Source organism: Thamnophis sirtalis, unplaced genomic scaffold (assembly GCF_051295495.1).
Source record: "Thamnophis sirtalis isolate CommonGarterSnake01/CBP01778 unplaced genomic scaffold, rThaSir2_p1.2 scaffold_5, whole genome shotgun sequence".
NCBI classification, from domain to species: domain Eukaryota; kingdom Metazoa; phylum Chordata; class Lepidosauria; order Squamata; family Natricidae; genus Thamnophis; species Thamnophis sirtalis.
The window spans coordinates 35,218,587-35,234,759 of record NW_028261385.1 but is presented as its reverse complement, the minus strand read 5'-3'; the positions used below and the strand labels follow the sequence as shown (position 1 = coordinate 35,234,759).

The 16,173-nt window shown below is 38.2% G+C and overlaps 1 protein-coding gene across 1 annotated transcript in view; it reads left to right on the top strand.

Moving 5' to 3' along the window:
• Positions 1–16,173, top strand: part of SV2C (synaptic vesicle glycoprotein 2C) — an 80,354-nt gene that overhangs the window by 42,138 nt on the left and 22,043 nt on the right. Inside the window, exons 4-6 of the mRNA XM_087715619.1 lie at positions 958–1,109; positions 13,373–13,506; positions 14,043–14,132. Coding sequence (XP_087571745.1) covers positions 958–1,109; positions 13,373–13,506; positions 14,043–14,132 — 376 coding nt within the window. The remainder of the gene's footprint in view (positions 1–957; positions 1,110–13,372; positions 13,507–14,042; positions 14,133–16,173) is intronic.

The following is a 16,173-nucleotide window of genomic DNA, read 5'->3' as shown; positions in this document are numbered from 1 at the left end:
ATTATTCAATACGGTTGATTTTTTAAAAAAAATCTTAAGTACTGCATTATTTATTTCACTCTACAGTATATTTAAGGTCTGTTTACACAGACTAAAATAGTAGCCATCAGCTAATATTGTTTGAAATACAAAAGACTGTGCTTCATATACTGTACCACTATGACAATTTAAGAAAATTTTAAACCAATTTTGGGTGACCTTTTCACATTCCTCCACTGCATCATTAGTATCCCTGATCTACTACATGGATATGTTTCTTCCATGTCCTAAGGTCTGTCTATATGCATTTATACTTTGTTCTTCCTGCCAAGAAAAGTTCAGGGAAATCAAGAAATATTTCTATCTCTCCCTTTGATATCTGACGCTTTGGCTCTGTGTGAGGTGCTAGGAGCATCCATCCAGCGGTGCCTGCAGGTTGTCAAAAAAGTCAAGATAATACTGGATCCAGAAAGGTCCAGTTGAAGCATTGTCTGCTTTTTATATGCAATACTTTTTTGAACACACCCTGCTGATACCATGTCAGTGGTGCCTGAAAAACAGGCAGTCCCATCACCATTGAAACTTGGCACTTAGCAGTTTGTTACTGTGGATGAGCAAATCCATCAGAGTCTTTGCTTAAGCAAAACAAAAACACTAAATATATAAGAGCAATTCAGAGAGGCTGGGAGGATTTACATTCTTTTTCATCTCAGATTACAATAAAGCCAGAGAAAGGCTTGGGGAGTCAACATGCTTGTATTTCTTCAAAGCTGTGCCTGGGTAATGTTCGGCAATACAATGACTTACAGCATACAAGCTTTCTTTAATCAACATTTCTTTGATGTAAATAAGTAATTGGTTTATTTGTCAAGATTCCCAGAACTCTATTGCTTTCGGCGTGTTTCTTCTCAAAATAATGCAGAGCTCCTACAGACTTTTTGTTCCTGTTATTCTTTTTTGTTTTGTTTTTGTTTTTAGGATTGGAGGCGCTGTTCCAGTTGTATTTTCATATTTTGCTGAAGTACTTGCTCGAGAGAAACGTGGAGAACATTTAAGTTGGCTTTGCATGTTTTGGATGATTGGCGGTATCTACGCATCTGCCATGGCCTGGGCAATCATTCCTCATTATGGTGAGATGTGCAAGATTTTTTCCCCTATAACTTCTATTTCCACTGTACATAAGCACTAAACCAGTTTAAATTGCAATTGTTATTCTATTGCCATTTTCCCGATGGAATTACTTAGAATCAGAAGTATTCAGAAAAATATATGTACATAACGTTCTTGACACTATGCACATGTATATTTTTAAATTCAGTTTAATGTAATTCTGCTAACAGAAGCCATTGTTTGAGGTTACAGATGTGAAGTTAAATACAAACCATTGCAATGAATGGTGGAACTATTTGGCCCTTATCCCATGATGTCCATACAAAGATATTGTTCTTTGGGTGGCACTTTCACATCGGAGAACCTGCATTATCTAAAATTCCAGTAATATATGCAGGAATGCACAATCCTAGAGTAATGGAGGGAGAAAAGTTTTGTTCTGTAATTATAGTAGCATATTTAAAAATTCAGTACACAAAATTTACTTAAATTTATTTTTAAATAATAAAAGGACCGATAGTGTTTGACTTTTAGAAATAAGCATGATTCTTAACTTATCTTGGGGTAAGGCATTTATATACAGTTAAGTGTTTTTCAAAGGTTATTTACCATATTTGCTATAAATAGCTTAATAATATTTAAATGCCATAAGTATTTTAACTTTTCTTTCGGTAAATATTTGAAGTTAATTTTCTTTTTCCTCAATAGAAGATATTTTGGTTATGCCAAGCCACTTAAACTTTTCAGTACTGATTATCTGTGTTACATCTAGAATCTATTCCAGGTTTGTGAGGTTGCTATATATAGCACTTAGCAATAGCACTTCGACTTATATACCACTTCACAGTGCTTTACAGGCCTCTCTAAGCAGTTTACAGAGTTAGCATATCGTCCCCAACAATCTGGGTCTTCATTTTATTGACCTTGGAAAGATGGAAGGCTGAGCCAACCTTGAGCCTGGTGAGATTCAAACTGCCAAATTGCAGGCAGCCAACAGTCAGCAGAAGTAGTCTGTAGTACTGCATACAGTCAATAGTATTATTTTATACTATTCCAGAACTGTGATTACTAGGCCATTCTATTGTTACTAGAACCTTCTTAATAGATGAGCCTGGGTGATGAATGAACAGGCATTGTAATATGTATAGGCCACCATCACCAATATGTTGACTTATTTGGGAAGGAGGAAGTCAGCCAGCTACTGGCTCACTCTGTTTTCCATGTAGCAGCCGTAGCATCCTTCCATCATATCTATTCCTGTAAAACTTAACTTCGACTTGTCTGTGAATAGTGAATAGCATGAATGAGCTGGAAGGGACCTTGGAGGTCTTCTAGTCCAGCCCCCTGCTCAAGAAGGAGAACCTATACTATTTCAGATAAGTGACTGACTAGTCCAGGGGTCCTCAAACTTTTTAAACAAGGGGCCAATTCACGGTCCCTCAAACTGTTTGGGGGCCAGACTGGCTGGGTGGGCATGGCTAGGAGGTCATATGACTAGGTGGGCATGGCCAATTTAGCAGTCCATTAAACAATGCATACAAACTTTAATTTGTTTTGTTCCTGGGGGCGTTTTATTTGCTTTTGTTTGCATGTTGCATTTTTGGTTTACTTTTCTTTTTACTAGATCGTTTCTTTAGTTGTCTAGGAGTCTAGTGGTCCACTTCAGGAAACTCAGTTTTGCAGCAATTCTTTTCAGCCCCAAGGAGCTTACAATCAACAAGTCTCTCTTTCTCTATCTGTTTATCTCTTTGTCTCTCTCTCTCTCTCTCTCTCTCTCTTGTATTGTCTTGTCTGCCCGCATCGCTCCACCCACCCGCCGGCCCCCACCCTGGGCTGGAACTGGAACACAAGGCCAACATTTTTGGCCTGTAGAGTGCTGCTGGAGATGGGGGAGGCCAAAACAGTCCCAGGAGCATCCGTGTGCCTCGTTTTTCACCTCCCTGCCTCCAGAAGCACTCTGCAGGCCAAAAATGTTGGGCCTTCCATTCCAATTCCAGCCCAGGGTGGGGGCCAGTGGGTGGGTGGAATGATGTGGGTATGGCAGCTTCATGGTCCTGCGCGAGCTGGATTAATGGCTTCAACAGGCCATATGCAGCCCGCAGGCCATAGTTTGAGGAGCCCTGGTCTAGTTTCTTCTAGACTGACTCTTCTGTGCATAGGCATTGACATCTATCTATGCTGAGAAGGAATTGGTAAGCATAGGTTGCAGTTGGGCTAATACACACACCTCACAAATCTCAACTACGCGTTGTGCAAAGATGTGTGTTCTGCCTGCTGAGTAGTTAATCCAACTTCCTGTTGGGAAGCAGACAGAACACAAGGCCTGTTTTCTGTGCTTTGTTGTTTGAGCGCCCCCTAGCCAGAACCTTAACAGAGCTGCTTGTTTGCATGAGTATTTAAGTAAATTCCACAGTTCAGTTAATTCAATTATTTCAGATATTTTAAAAAGAACCATCCAATTGGGTTGGGTAATGCGTTACAGAACTGGTATTTGAAGGGTTGGATGACCTCTCCGTTATGTTTTGGGAGCTGACAGATCTGTTATTCTGTGCGCTGCAGAAGACTACTGAAATTTATGACTAGAATGATACACATACACAATTAAGGCTAAATCATGAGGATATGGCTAGCGCAGAGGTTATTGGAGCATGCTTGTATCATAGTTAGACCCAAATATGAAATGGCTTTTAAGCCAGCTGAGTGCCTTTAGGCCACTTATTCTCATTTACTCCAACTCACCTCACAGGTTTGTTGTTGTGGGGAAAAAAGGAGCAAGAGGGTATGTTAGATATGTCTGCTGTCTTGAGTTGTGTATAAAAATAATAAAGGCATGATATAAATTAAATAAATAAACCTTTATTTAAATTTGGGCAAACAGGAAAATCAGCTTATTCAGCTCAAGGTGGTTTGTCATTTTTTTTTTCTTTTGTTAGGAATAACTGCAAGCTTGACAAACAGATTCCCTGAATTGGTTGACATAAACACAAATGTTGACTTGGTATGCTTCTACTCAAATTTTATTTGATGTCATTTCAATAGCTTATTCACCAACATGCTCAATATTGTTCATGTACGTTAAAAAATAAGCCAAATGCACAAAACATTTCCCCCTAATTGTTGCATTATTACTTTAAACAGCATTTCCTCTTCTCTTTGTCTTTCCAACTCTGCCTACCAAAGAATTGTTTTGGTCAACAACTTGTTGAGATGGAAAACAAGTGTAGCCTCAGAGTAGTGGCTTAATTTCCAAGGAAACCAAAATCTGATGTTGGTTAGTCATCGATAGCCCTAAGATTATCCAACCATTGCCACCTTTTGCATCTGCTAAAACAGTAGAGAAACTTTTTTTTTCACCAGTGGCTTTTAGAGGATGTGCTTACAGTTCTTCCATAAAATATATGTTCCTAACTGCAAATATACATGATTGCACCAAATCCAAAACTAAATTTTAAAAAGGAGGTTATTCTATGATTTTTTATAAATAAATTTGTTTTGGTAGCTGATAATCTATTGATAGTACTAGACGTACCTCAACAATTGGCACTGGAACATCCATAGCTAAGCAATGTAGTCGTTAAATGAGTCATTGTGACCACACTCAATTTTACAATTATTATTTTTTTGCAGGAGTCATTATGGATTAAGTAAGAATCTTGTAATTGTTTAGTGAATCTGGCTTCTCCTATTGACTTTGCAGGGAAAGTTGCAAATGGTGATCAAGTGACCATTGGGTTACTGTGAAGGTTGTAAATGTGGGGACCACTTATAAGTAACTTTTCCCAGCATTATTATAATTTAAATGGTTGCTAAATAAATGGTCCTAAGTTTGGAATTACCCATAATTGTTTAAATATGATTTACAGTGCTGGATACCAAGCTATTTCAGAATACCTCTGTTGGCCAATATTGTAAAATAAATATATCAAACGGGGGGAGAGAGATAGAAAGAATCTATTAAAAAGATTATATTCAGCATAAGAATCATTTTCATTTTGGTGGAGACAGATCATTTACAATACAATTTAGGTTCCTAATTTATTCCTAATGTATTATTTTACTGTACTTTTATGTTTTTATTATTCAAAATTACTTCTTTATGATTTGAGACATTTTAACTTCTACATTGTCAGATACCTGAGTTCAAATGTTTCTTTTATTTGACGAGACCAGTTCTAATGGTCTGTGCATCTGAACCTACTACATTTGTGGAAAATACATTATCGGTAGCAGAAAAGCTGACTGCAGTGGTCATGGATGACTTCATTATGGAAGACAGTGAATTGTTTTAGGCAGAATGCATCTCTGCAGGCAGAATGCATCTCTGTTTACTAAGCCAAGTGGACTTTCCTTTTGAATCTCTTTAACTCTCTTTTGAATTGTAATACTACAATCTGGTAGAAGACGCAACTTCATTTAAATAAGTTGGGGTTGTTTTCAGCTTGAAAGCACACAATTTTTTTTAAAAATGGGCAATAACTATGGGAAACAGGATTATTATAAAAATATTTGCATGTTAAAAATTGTTTTTAAAAAGTTGAAATCCAGTCATTTCCATCTACCAAAGTTGCTGGTGGACCATATTTCCCCTCTTTTTTATGTCCTCCAGATGCCCATTTGATTTGTGATGGAAGCTTCACTCCTTCCCTAAATATTTCATCTTGAATACAATGAAGTTATTTAGAATAGCAGGCTGTGAAGAGCTACTCAGAGTTTATATGTATCTTAAATTGAGACAAGATTTGTACTAGCAGTTTTGTATCTAAATGTTATAAGAGTGCCATCCAGTGGCTAGTTCAGCTTTTCATCTAATTGAAACCAGTATTCCTTTTCCTACTGTATATCCCCATGGCCATAGTAAGAATTTATTTACTTATTTGATTTGATTTGATTTGATTTCTATAGCTGCCCATATCAACTAGTAACTCTAGTCAATGAACATCATAAATGCAATGATATTACTAACACTACATACCTTGACTTTTTTCTGGAGTTCAAATGACAATCCTGTGAAGGTTGAGACAGTGTAATCTACTGAACTCTATGGTTGAATGAGATTGAATGGGAATTCTATGGGAGTTTGAGCCAGAAACTTCCCAGTCCAATTTGACACCTCAACCAGTACCTTACATCTATTAAAAAAAATCTGGTTTAAAAAAGAAAGCAAAAAAAATTCAAGAACAGTAGTCTTAAATGAAATCTGGGGGATAAAGTAATTTTGTTCTTTGATAGGTCATTCTGATGACATATTTAACTGCAAGCTAAGTGCATTTCAATAAAGTTAAAGTGAAAACAATGTAACCATTTCTGTTTTGGGCTGATCTAAGCTCCATTAATTATTTGTGGGCATGGAAGAAGTTAGAAAGCTAATGATATTTTGGACCTGGAGCTTTTCATACCTTGGAATTCCTCACCTGAGAACCAGCTGTGGAGATTTGCAGAATGGGAAAGCAACATTGGCATGGATCCTCAAGTCGTATTCCTCCTTCTGAGGTTCAGGGCTCCTGATTTGGCATGAGAAGAGAATCAGAGAAACATCTGAGACCATAACATATTTTTTTCAAGGAGAAAGACGGCTAATAAGTTCCTTTAATATACAATCAATACATCCTTTTGCACTCCCTAACTTTCTGTTATACAGGTAAGCCTTGACTTACGACCATTCATTTAGTGGCCCTTCAAAGTTACAGCAGCACTGAAAAAAGTGATATGATTGTTTTTCAGAGTTAATGAAAGTTGCAGCATTTCCTTATGATCAAAGTTTAATTGCTTGGCGACTGACATGTTCTTATGGTGGTTGCAAGGTCCGGGGTCATATGATCACATTTTCTGACTTTCTGACAAGCGAAGTTAGTAGGGGAGGCAGATTCTCTTAATAATCCTTAGTATTAGTAACAATAATAGTAACTTAGCAATTGTAGTGGATTCCCTTACCAACTCTGGCAAAATGGTGATAAAATGGGGCAAAACTCACTTAACAACTGTCTTGCTTAATGTCTGTGGAGATTCTCAGTCACCCAGGTCATGGTTGTCCCAAAGATGCTTTTTCAAGAAGCAACTGGATTTTCTTGGTTTTCTTTGAAGACGTTTCACTTCTCATCCAAGAAGCTTCTTCACCTCTGACTAGATGGTGGGGAATGGAAGGATTTACAGGTGAAACTCGAAAACTTAGAATATCGTGCAAAAGTTCATTTATTTCAGTAATTCAACTTAAAAGGTGAAACTAATATATGAGATAGACTCATTACATGCAAAGCAAGATAGTTGAAGCTGTGATTTGTCATAACTGTGATGATTATGACTTACAGCTCATGAAAACCCCAAATCCACCATTTCAGAAAATTAGAATATTGTGAAAGGGTACAATATTCTACGCTCAAAGTGTCCCACTCTAATCAGGTAATTAAGCCATAACACCTGCAAAGGGTTCCTGAGCCTTTAAATGGTTCCTCAGTCTGGTTCAGTAGGAATCACAATCATGGGAAAGACTGCTGACCTGACAGTTGTGCAGAAAACCATCATTGACACCCTCCATAAGGAGGAAAAGCCTCAAAAGATAATTGCAAAAGAAGTTGGATGTTCCCAAAGTGCTGTATCAAAGCACATTAATAGAAAGTTATGTGGAAGGGAAAAGTGTGGAAGAAAAAGGTGCACAAGCAGCAGGGATGACCACAGCCTGGAGAGGATTGTCAGGAAAAGGCCATTCAAAGTGTTGGGGACTTTCACAAGGAGTGGACTGTGGCTGGAGTCAGTGCATCAAGAGCCACCACAAACAGACGGATCCTGGACATGGGCTTCAAATGTCATATTCCTCTTGTCAAGCCGCTCCTGAACAACAAACAACATCAGAAGCATCTTACCTGGGCTAAAGAAAAATAGACCTGGTCTGTTGCTCAGTGGTCCAAAGTCCTCTTTTCTGATGAGAGCAACTGTTGTGTCTCATTTGGAAACCAAAGACCCAGAGTCTGGAGGAAGAATGGAGAGGTACACATTGCAAGATGCTTGAAGTCCAGTGTGAAGTTTCCACAGTTTCTGTTGATTTGGGGAGCCATGTCATCTGCTGGTGTTCGTCCACTGTGCGTCATTAAGTCCAGGGTCAACGCAGCCGTCTACCAGGAGATTTTGGAGCACTTCATGCTTCCTTCTGCAGACGAGCTTTATGGGGATGCTGACTTCATTTTCCAGCAAGACTTGGCACCTGCCCACACTGCCAAAAGCACCAAATCCTGGTTCAATGACCGTGGGATTACTGTGCTTGATTGGCCAGCAAACTCACCTGACTTGAACCCCATAGAGAATCTATAGGGCATTGCCAAGAGAAAGATGAGAGACATGAGACTGAACAATGCAGAAGAGCTGAAGGCCGCCATTGAAGCATCCTGGTCTTCCATAACACCTCAGCAGTGCCACAGGCTGATAGCTTCCATGCCATGCTGCATTGAGGCAGTAATTGCTGCAAAAGGGGCCCAAACCAAGTACTGAGTACATATGTATGCTTATACTTTTCAGAGGTCCGATATTGTTCTATGTACAATCCTTGTTTTATTGATTACATGTAATATTCTAATTTTCTGAGATGGTGGATTTGGGTTTTCATGAGCTGTAAGCCATAATCATCACAGTTATGACAAATCACGGCTTGAACTATCTTGCTTTGCATGTAATGAGGCTATCTCATATATTAGTTTCACCTTGTAAGTTGCATTACTGAAATAAACGAACTTTTGCATGATATTCTAATTTTTCGAGTTTCACCTGAATATTCCTTTCTTTCAGAGAGTCATTGAGCTCATTGCCTTGCTTAGCAATGTAAATTTAGGGCTCAATTATGGTCATAAGTTGAGGACTACCTGTATTACCTTTCATGGTAGATCTTACAAATAAATGTTAAATAATCAATAACACATACATAATAGGTTACTGAAGACAAACATTTGCCAGTACAAGTATTAATTCTAAAATATTTGAGCTAGTCACAAATATAAAAGATGCCCTGTCTTTAAATGAGTGCCAATAAGTCTTAGATATATCCAGCTTAATCCAAATGCAAATGAGTGGCTTTTTCATTGTTTATGTGTGTAGAAAAAGTATTGGGGCAAGGAGCATTAAAAAAAAACCCCATTGTGACTGCACGATCAAAGCTTGCCCTCTTTATGTGCATCATGAAGTACAAAACAGGAACAGACTTCTGTTGTGTAATCATGCCTTCCCTCTTGACGTCTTAACCATCTCCCAAAGCCTCTATTACAGGTTTTTAACGAAGACCTTCTTTACTCTAAAGCTATTGGATTCAGTCTTAGTGCATGATATATTCTGATATAGCAAAAAATCTCAAAAAATTTCCATACACTTACGGAAAATATTCTAGAAGCCATCTTTTTGCTGCAAAACAGAAAATAAATAAATAAATAAAAATAAATACTTCCCCTGCTCTCCCAACACAAAAACTAGTTTAGGGTTGGTTTATTCTGAAAAGGACTTAGAAATGAAAAATGCAGTTTTTATTGTTTTTGTTAAAAAGCGAGACAGCCTTTCTTGGCTATAATGGGTTTTGTTGAATAGGATTGTTTATGTGTTTTATCATTGATCTCTCTTATGCTAATATCATCCTATAGTCTGTCATTGCAACTTGAATGATTTATTTGCTCTTTCTTGTAATCAGTAGAGTGAGAAGGTGATATTTAAAGTGAAGCTGCTGCAGAGATTGAAAAAAAGCTGAAGGTTTTATTTCATGCCACAGCCCCAGAAAACTGTTCCCAACATGCACTTGGGCCTATTGTTTTAACAACCCGTCTCACCCCTTGGAACTTGCTGCTGCTTTCAAGATTAATGACTTTTGAATTCAGCATTTGCAGGGAGCAAGGGTGAAGTTTAACTTTGCAGAACTGCATTGCTGTCTGAATGAATCAGACAAAGAACGCTATACATCTTCCTGTTAGGTCACAAAGAATGGCAGATGGAAACCAAGAGCACACCTCCATTTGGCAGCAATGCTTATCTGCAGATAAATCTATTCCAAATGCATTTTTTAAATTTAGTTGGTGGAAAGCAATATCTAGAAATCATATGCTTCATTTGCAACCAGAAAAAGGAATCTTGGCCTCTTCAAAAAAAACACACCCCCAAAATGGCATATACTACTATAATCACTTGTATAAATCTATAGACAATTGTATGGTTCTACATTAAAATAAATAAAATTATACTGTACCTATTTTAAAAATAGATTAGTTTGTTATTCTGTTGCGATATTAAAAAGTAAAGGATCCACATTTTCAAGAGGGCAAAATTTTATTCCTTGACGATTATAAGCTATGGTAATTATAAGCTATGGGACTTCTAAGACTGAGTGAAGTAAAAATTAAATTACAGCTGAATGTAAGAAACATCTGGCAACATTGATATAATAATTGGAGACTATTTCATTCAAGCCTTGGGGGTTTCATACATAGCTGATGTGGCATCAGAATACGTAAACGGAATGACATTTTTAGCACTATCCTGTTTTTAGCAGCAATCATGATAGTAGGTGTCTTCTCTCCTTTGAAACAAGGGAACCACATCAGCTCTTTTCTAGTCCTCTGGCAGTTCCCCAGTGCTCCAGGATCTCTGAAAATATAATTCAGTGGTTCTGAGATCTCGTCTGCCAGTTTCTTCAGAGCCCTGGGGTGTAATCCATTTGGTCCTGGTGATTTGAACTCATCTAGGGTAGACAGGTGCTCACTTACCATTTTCTTCCCTATTTCAATTTATGTTCCTAATCTGATTTTTGTGGTGCTGTTTTTGATAGGTTGGATTGTTTTATCCCTTTGTGTAAAGACAGATGCAAAAAATGAGTTAAATAGTTCTGCTTTCTCCCTGTTGCTTGTCACCTTCTTGCCACTTTCTCCCAGCAATGGACCAATTGTTTCCTTACCTTTTTTTCTTGTTTTTAACATGTTGGAAGAAGCTTTTTTTGTTATTTTTTACTTTTGTGGCAAGCCTTTCTTCATTGTGAGCCTTAGCTTTCCTCACTTCATCTTTACAGGCTTGGGCTATTTGCTGATATTCTGCCTTAATTATGTCCCCCTCGTTCCACTTTTTACACTTATCTTTTTTGTCTTTCAATTTGTCAGAGAGTTCTTTATGCAGCCATGCTGGTTTCTTTGGGGAGCTGTTATTTTTCTTCTTCATTGGTATTGTGCAAGACTGGGCTTTTGTAATCTCATTTTTCAAAATTTTCCAAGCTTCTTGAGTTGTTTTCCCCTTGAGGATTCTCATCCATGGAATTCTTCTCAAGCTCTCTCTAAGTTTATTGAAATTAGCTCTCTTAAAGTCCAAGACTTTAGTTTTACTTTGTTCTACTACTTGTGTTTGTATAATGTTGAATTCCAATATTGCATAGTCACTTGCCCCCAAGGTTCCTGTGGCTTCCACACCTTCTATCATTTCCTCTCTGTTAGTGAGAATCAAGTCTAATATGGCCGATCCCATTGTTCCCTTCTCTACTTTTTGGGAAACAAAGTTGTCTGTTAGGTTCGTTAGGAACCTGTTGGATCTTCCACTTGGTGCAGAGTTTGTTTCCCAGTTGATGTCAGAGTAGTTAAAATCCCCCATTACTATTGTGGTGTGCTTCCTACATACCTTAGTTAGCTGACTAGCAAAAAGTTCATCTACTTCCTCTGCTTGGTTGGGTGGCCTGTAGTATAGACCTATGGCAATGTCATTCTCCCACAACCTTTAATATTGAACTAAATGCATTCAAGATAGTTCTCATTATTGTTGTGCTCTATTTCTGTAGAGATGTAGTTATTTCTTATATATAGTGCAACTCCACCTCCTCTTTTATTTGGTCTATTTCTTTTAAATAATTTAAATCCTTCTAGCTGTATGTTCCATTTGTAGGTTTTATCCCACCAAGTTTCTGTAATGGCAACAATATCGTATCTGCCCTCATTTACTTGAATTTCTAATTCATCCTGTTTATTCCTCATATTCTGTGCATTGGTGTATAGACATTTGAGTCCATTTTGATTGACCCTGTGTTTACTGTCTACATAACCTGTGATATGTCTGACTGCATATCTACTTGTATGATTCATGCACATGGTATGGCACTCACTATTAAATGCCCCCCACAAACATCTATGTTACATGAACTGATAACCCTATGAATTTTAAATTGCTGGGGACAGAAATGTTCTGTATCAATGCAAACCATCTCTTTTGTACAGTTTTTCATTGGACCAGCTGCAGGCATCATGACTATTAAAACCAAAGCCTTCCCTTTTACACCACTCCTTTAGCCACACATAAAACTCTGCTACACGCTGGCCCTTCCCTTTTTGTTCCTTAGATTCTGGTAAAACCTCTGAAAAGATAAGCCTATAACCTATACTACTAAGTTCATACCCCAAGCTCTGGAAATCATTCTTCACAGAAAGTACATCTTTTTGGGACAGATCATTTGTACGAAGATGTATAATAGCATCAACGTCACAGTCCTTACTTGCATTCTTGATTATCTTAAGAATATGCCTCTTGTCTTTGCTGGCAGTAGCACCTGGCAGACACCTGACCTGTTTTAAAACCTCCATATCCTTTCCTAAATTTACATCCCTTACGATTGAATCACCAACCAGAAGATTTCTCTTTTTGCATACCTTGCTCTTCTTGTGCGACTGATGTGTGATACCTGGTTCCCCATTTCGCCTTTCCAAAGAAAGTTCTTCATTTTGGACCACGATCCCCTGCTTATTTGAGTCATCATTATCACAACTACCTTGACCTAATGGTGTGCAGGGCCCCTACCTCAGTCTCTGTCTCTCTGACTCCACCCTTGTATCCAGCAACTCCAGTCACCAGCCTCAGGAAGGTTCTGGGAAAATTCTGGGAGTCATTTAATCTGTGGACTCTGTAAATCTAAAACTTGTAGACTTGAATAAAATACATATTTTATGCAAGACATTTGTCTGGTGTCAATTTGTGTCTGAGAAAACTAGGTTTTAGATCTTTTTGTAGAACGGTAATAGTATAGGTACAGTATTAATATATATTATAAGAGAAGATGTAATTTCTTTGATGGGTAAATGTGTTGGATCTCAGATGAAGATATGCAAAGCGTATAATCTAATATAGTTCTGAATCTTATTGAAGATATTTAATACGTGTAATGCAAATGAAAGCTATTGCAGATCTGTACAAAAGAAATACTTGGTCTGTAGAATGATAAAAAGGCAGGTTCCTTTTTACCATAATCTCTTCATAATTAATGAAAATTGAGTGATACTTTTATCTCCTTTTTCAGGATGGAGTTTCAGCATGGGATCTGCATATCAGTTCCACAGTTGGCGAGTATTTGTTATAATGTGCGCCCTGCCTTGTGTTTCTGCTGTGGTGGCACTTACTTTCATGCCAGAAAGTCCAAGGTTCTTGCTTGAGGTAGAATATCTACATTCCTTCAAGACGTTGAGCTTGCCTGAGTCTTAATATCAACCTCAGATCCACCATTTAAACAAAAAATAAATAAAAATCAGGCAAAGCATTTTCAGTGGGGACTTAACGTTTTTGAAGTTCTCTCTCTGGCAAATGTTATTTTCCTCTTTCTCTTTGAGAGATTTAATAAAAAATCTTTTTAAAAATTCTATCAAGTTTTCATCTATATTGCTTTTAGCCTGATTTTATTCTGTTTTATTTGGTGAACTGTCTTGTTTGAGGTGAAAAAATGTATTGCTGAAGGTCTAAACATATTAAGGAACAATCTTCACAATAAATATTGCTTTATAATATTACAATAAATGAGGTGATTTAAGGCTATTTGATACCAAATATACTCCACAATATGCCATTGAGATAGAAAAATCTGGCAAAATATTTCTTTAAGTGTAGATGTATTTTGAATGAATACAGATTGCTTTATCAACAACTTGTATTTTCATAATTCTTTCTGAAATTTTCAAATGTCTTCATATCCTTAGGTTGGAAAACACGATGAAGCTTGGATGATTCTCAAACAAATTCATGATACAAATATGCGAGCTCGTGGCCAACCTGAAAAAGTTTTCACAGTGCGTATTTTGTATACAAATATATCTCATTAGTGGAAAATTAGTTATAATTTAGATTGGAAAAGTTATCAGTAAAAACCATATATTCTTTTTGAGGAAAATAACACCATGAAGAATACCTACAGCAATTATTCACATAGATCTTGGAGATATGTTTTTGTTTAAGGACATTTCTTGATCACGTCATTGGGGTCCAGATAGCCTTGATAAAATTATCTGGCTATAATTCTTAATTCTTGTAGCCCTAGGGCTGCAACATATTCTTTCCCCCGTTTCCCTCTGCTCACGCACAAATACACATGTACCCTTGCCTCCCTCAATTTTCACCACACTGCAACAACCCTCCAATTCATGCATAACCTGCACTGGGCCTCCCCCACCACCACCCTGCAGCAGCCCTGCACTCCTCATCTGGCTCTCTCTCTGCTTTAGGTTTAACAACCCATGCATCACAACCAGGATTGCTTTCACTAAGTCATGTGATCATGTGAATTGCACTTTATGACTTCATCGCTTTGTAGTGGAAACTCTGGTCCCAGTTGTGGTCATAAGTTGATGACTCAGGCGCAAGCAGCCAGATCCACATATGAAAGGTTCAAGTTGACTGCTTTATTTTGTTCTACCTATTGTACAGGAATCTCCCAAGACTACTTACCTTCCCTTGAGAACAAATAGATAAGGTTCCATGAAACTTAAAGGGAGTCAGCTTTATGTCTCTTGTGACTGTAAAAAGACTCAAGACTACCGTAGTTCCCCATTTGATCCCTCCTCCCTGCCTGGCTGGAATTTTCCCAATAATGACTACCTATAATGTTCTTTTTTATGTATTGTTAAGTTTAGTAGGGTCTGTAAAGTTGCTTCTTTTTCCCTATTGGTTATAACTCAGTTTTGAAGGATATTATGCCAAAATCATAACAAAATTAAAAATTGATATTGTCATGAATTTATTTCCTTCATTCATTAAAGTATGTTTTTAAAGAGCTGCAGTCAACCATTTTTATAGTTTTTAAAAGCTCTACAGATAAGCTGATTTCTCTAATAATACGCAAAATATCGCTGTTTCTAAAGAACATGCACTTTCATATTCTCCTGTCCAGTTGACTTTCTATGCAAATCGTACTTTTCCTGTATGCTGCTTGGAGAATCCAAGCATGGGTTAAACTCAGCCAATCTGCCCAGGAATGAATTGAAACTTTAGCCACGCCTCTGGTGTTGCCTTGACTGCCAGATTTTTCAATTCAGTCAAAGCCCAGTAGACACGTTTTATTTTTCTCTCGGTCTTTTGCAGATTGCTTGGAGACTCTAATTTCCTTTTTTTGCTGTTACTTTAAAAATTTTTTCCTTCCCTTCCTTCCCCAGAGAGCAGGAGCGGTGAAAAGAGTTTTTTATTACCTTTTTGGTTTGTCTCTTGCCCTCCCTCATCATTCTCGACTTCCACGGTGTCCCGGGCTCGCTCGGACGCTGCGGAGGTCGTAGGCAGCTGCCGGTTGAGGCATGATGTCGGAGTGCCGACAGCCACGTGATCGCGCTGTTTTTTTTCCACCTGTGCGATTGTGCTTCCGGCAGGGGCTTTCATCGCTGCCATCCGTGCTCATCTGGAGGAGCCAGCTGCTGGCGTGGAGCCTCGGCAGGCTTCTTTAACTACTTCTGGTGGCCATTTTGGATCAAATTTTGGCACGGCCACCATTTTGTTTTTGCATTTTTCCTGCATTTTTCTTGCCTGCCGGTGCCTTTTTGCCCTACTCACAGCAGATCGCCACTTCAGACTGCTTGTCCGGACCTCCAGTGGGGTCTTTGTCCTGGGATTGATTCCCTGCAGCTCAGGAGTTCTCTTGGCCTCAGTGGTCAGGCTCATGGCTTCCCGATCTGTTCTGGTGCTGGGAGTAATTGACTCACACTTGATTACTGGCCTCTATTTCCACCAGATGCATCTGGCTGCCGCCTTCAGTGCCTCCATCTCAGGAGCGCTATGGCATTGATCCAGGGTCGCTAGAGTGATGAGTGAAGAGCCCCTTCCCGTCACCCCAAGATCGCTGAGATG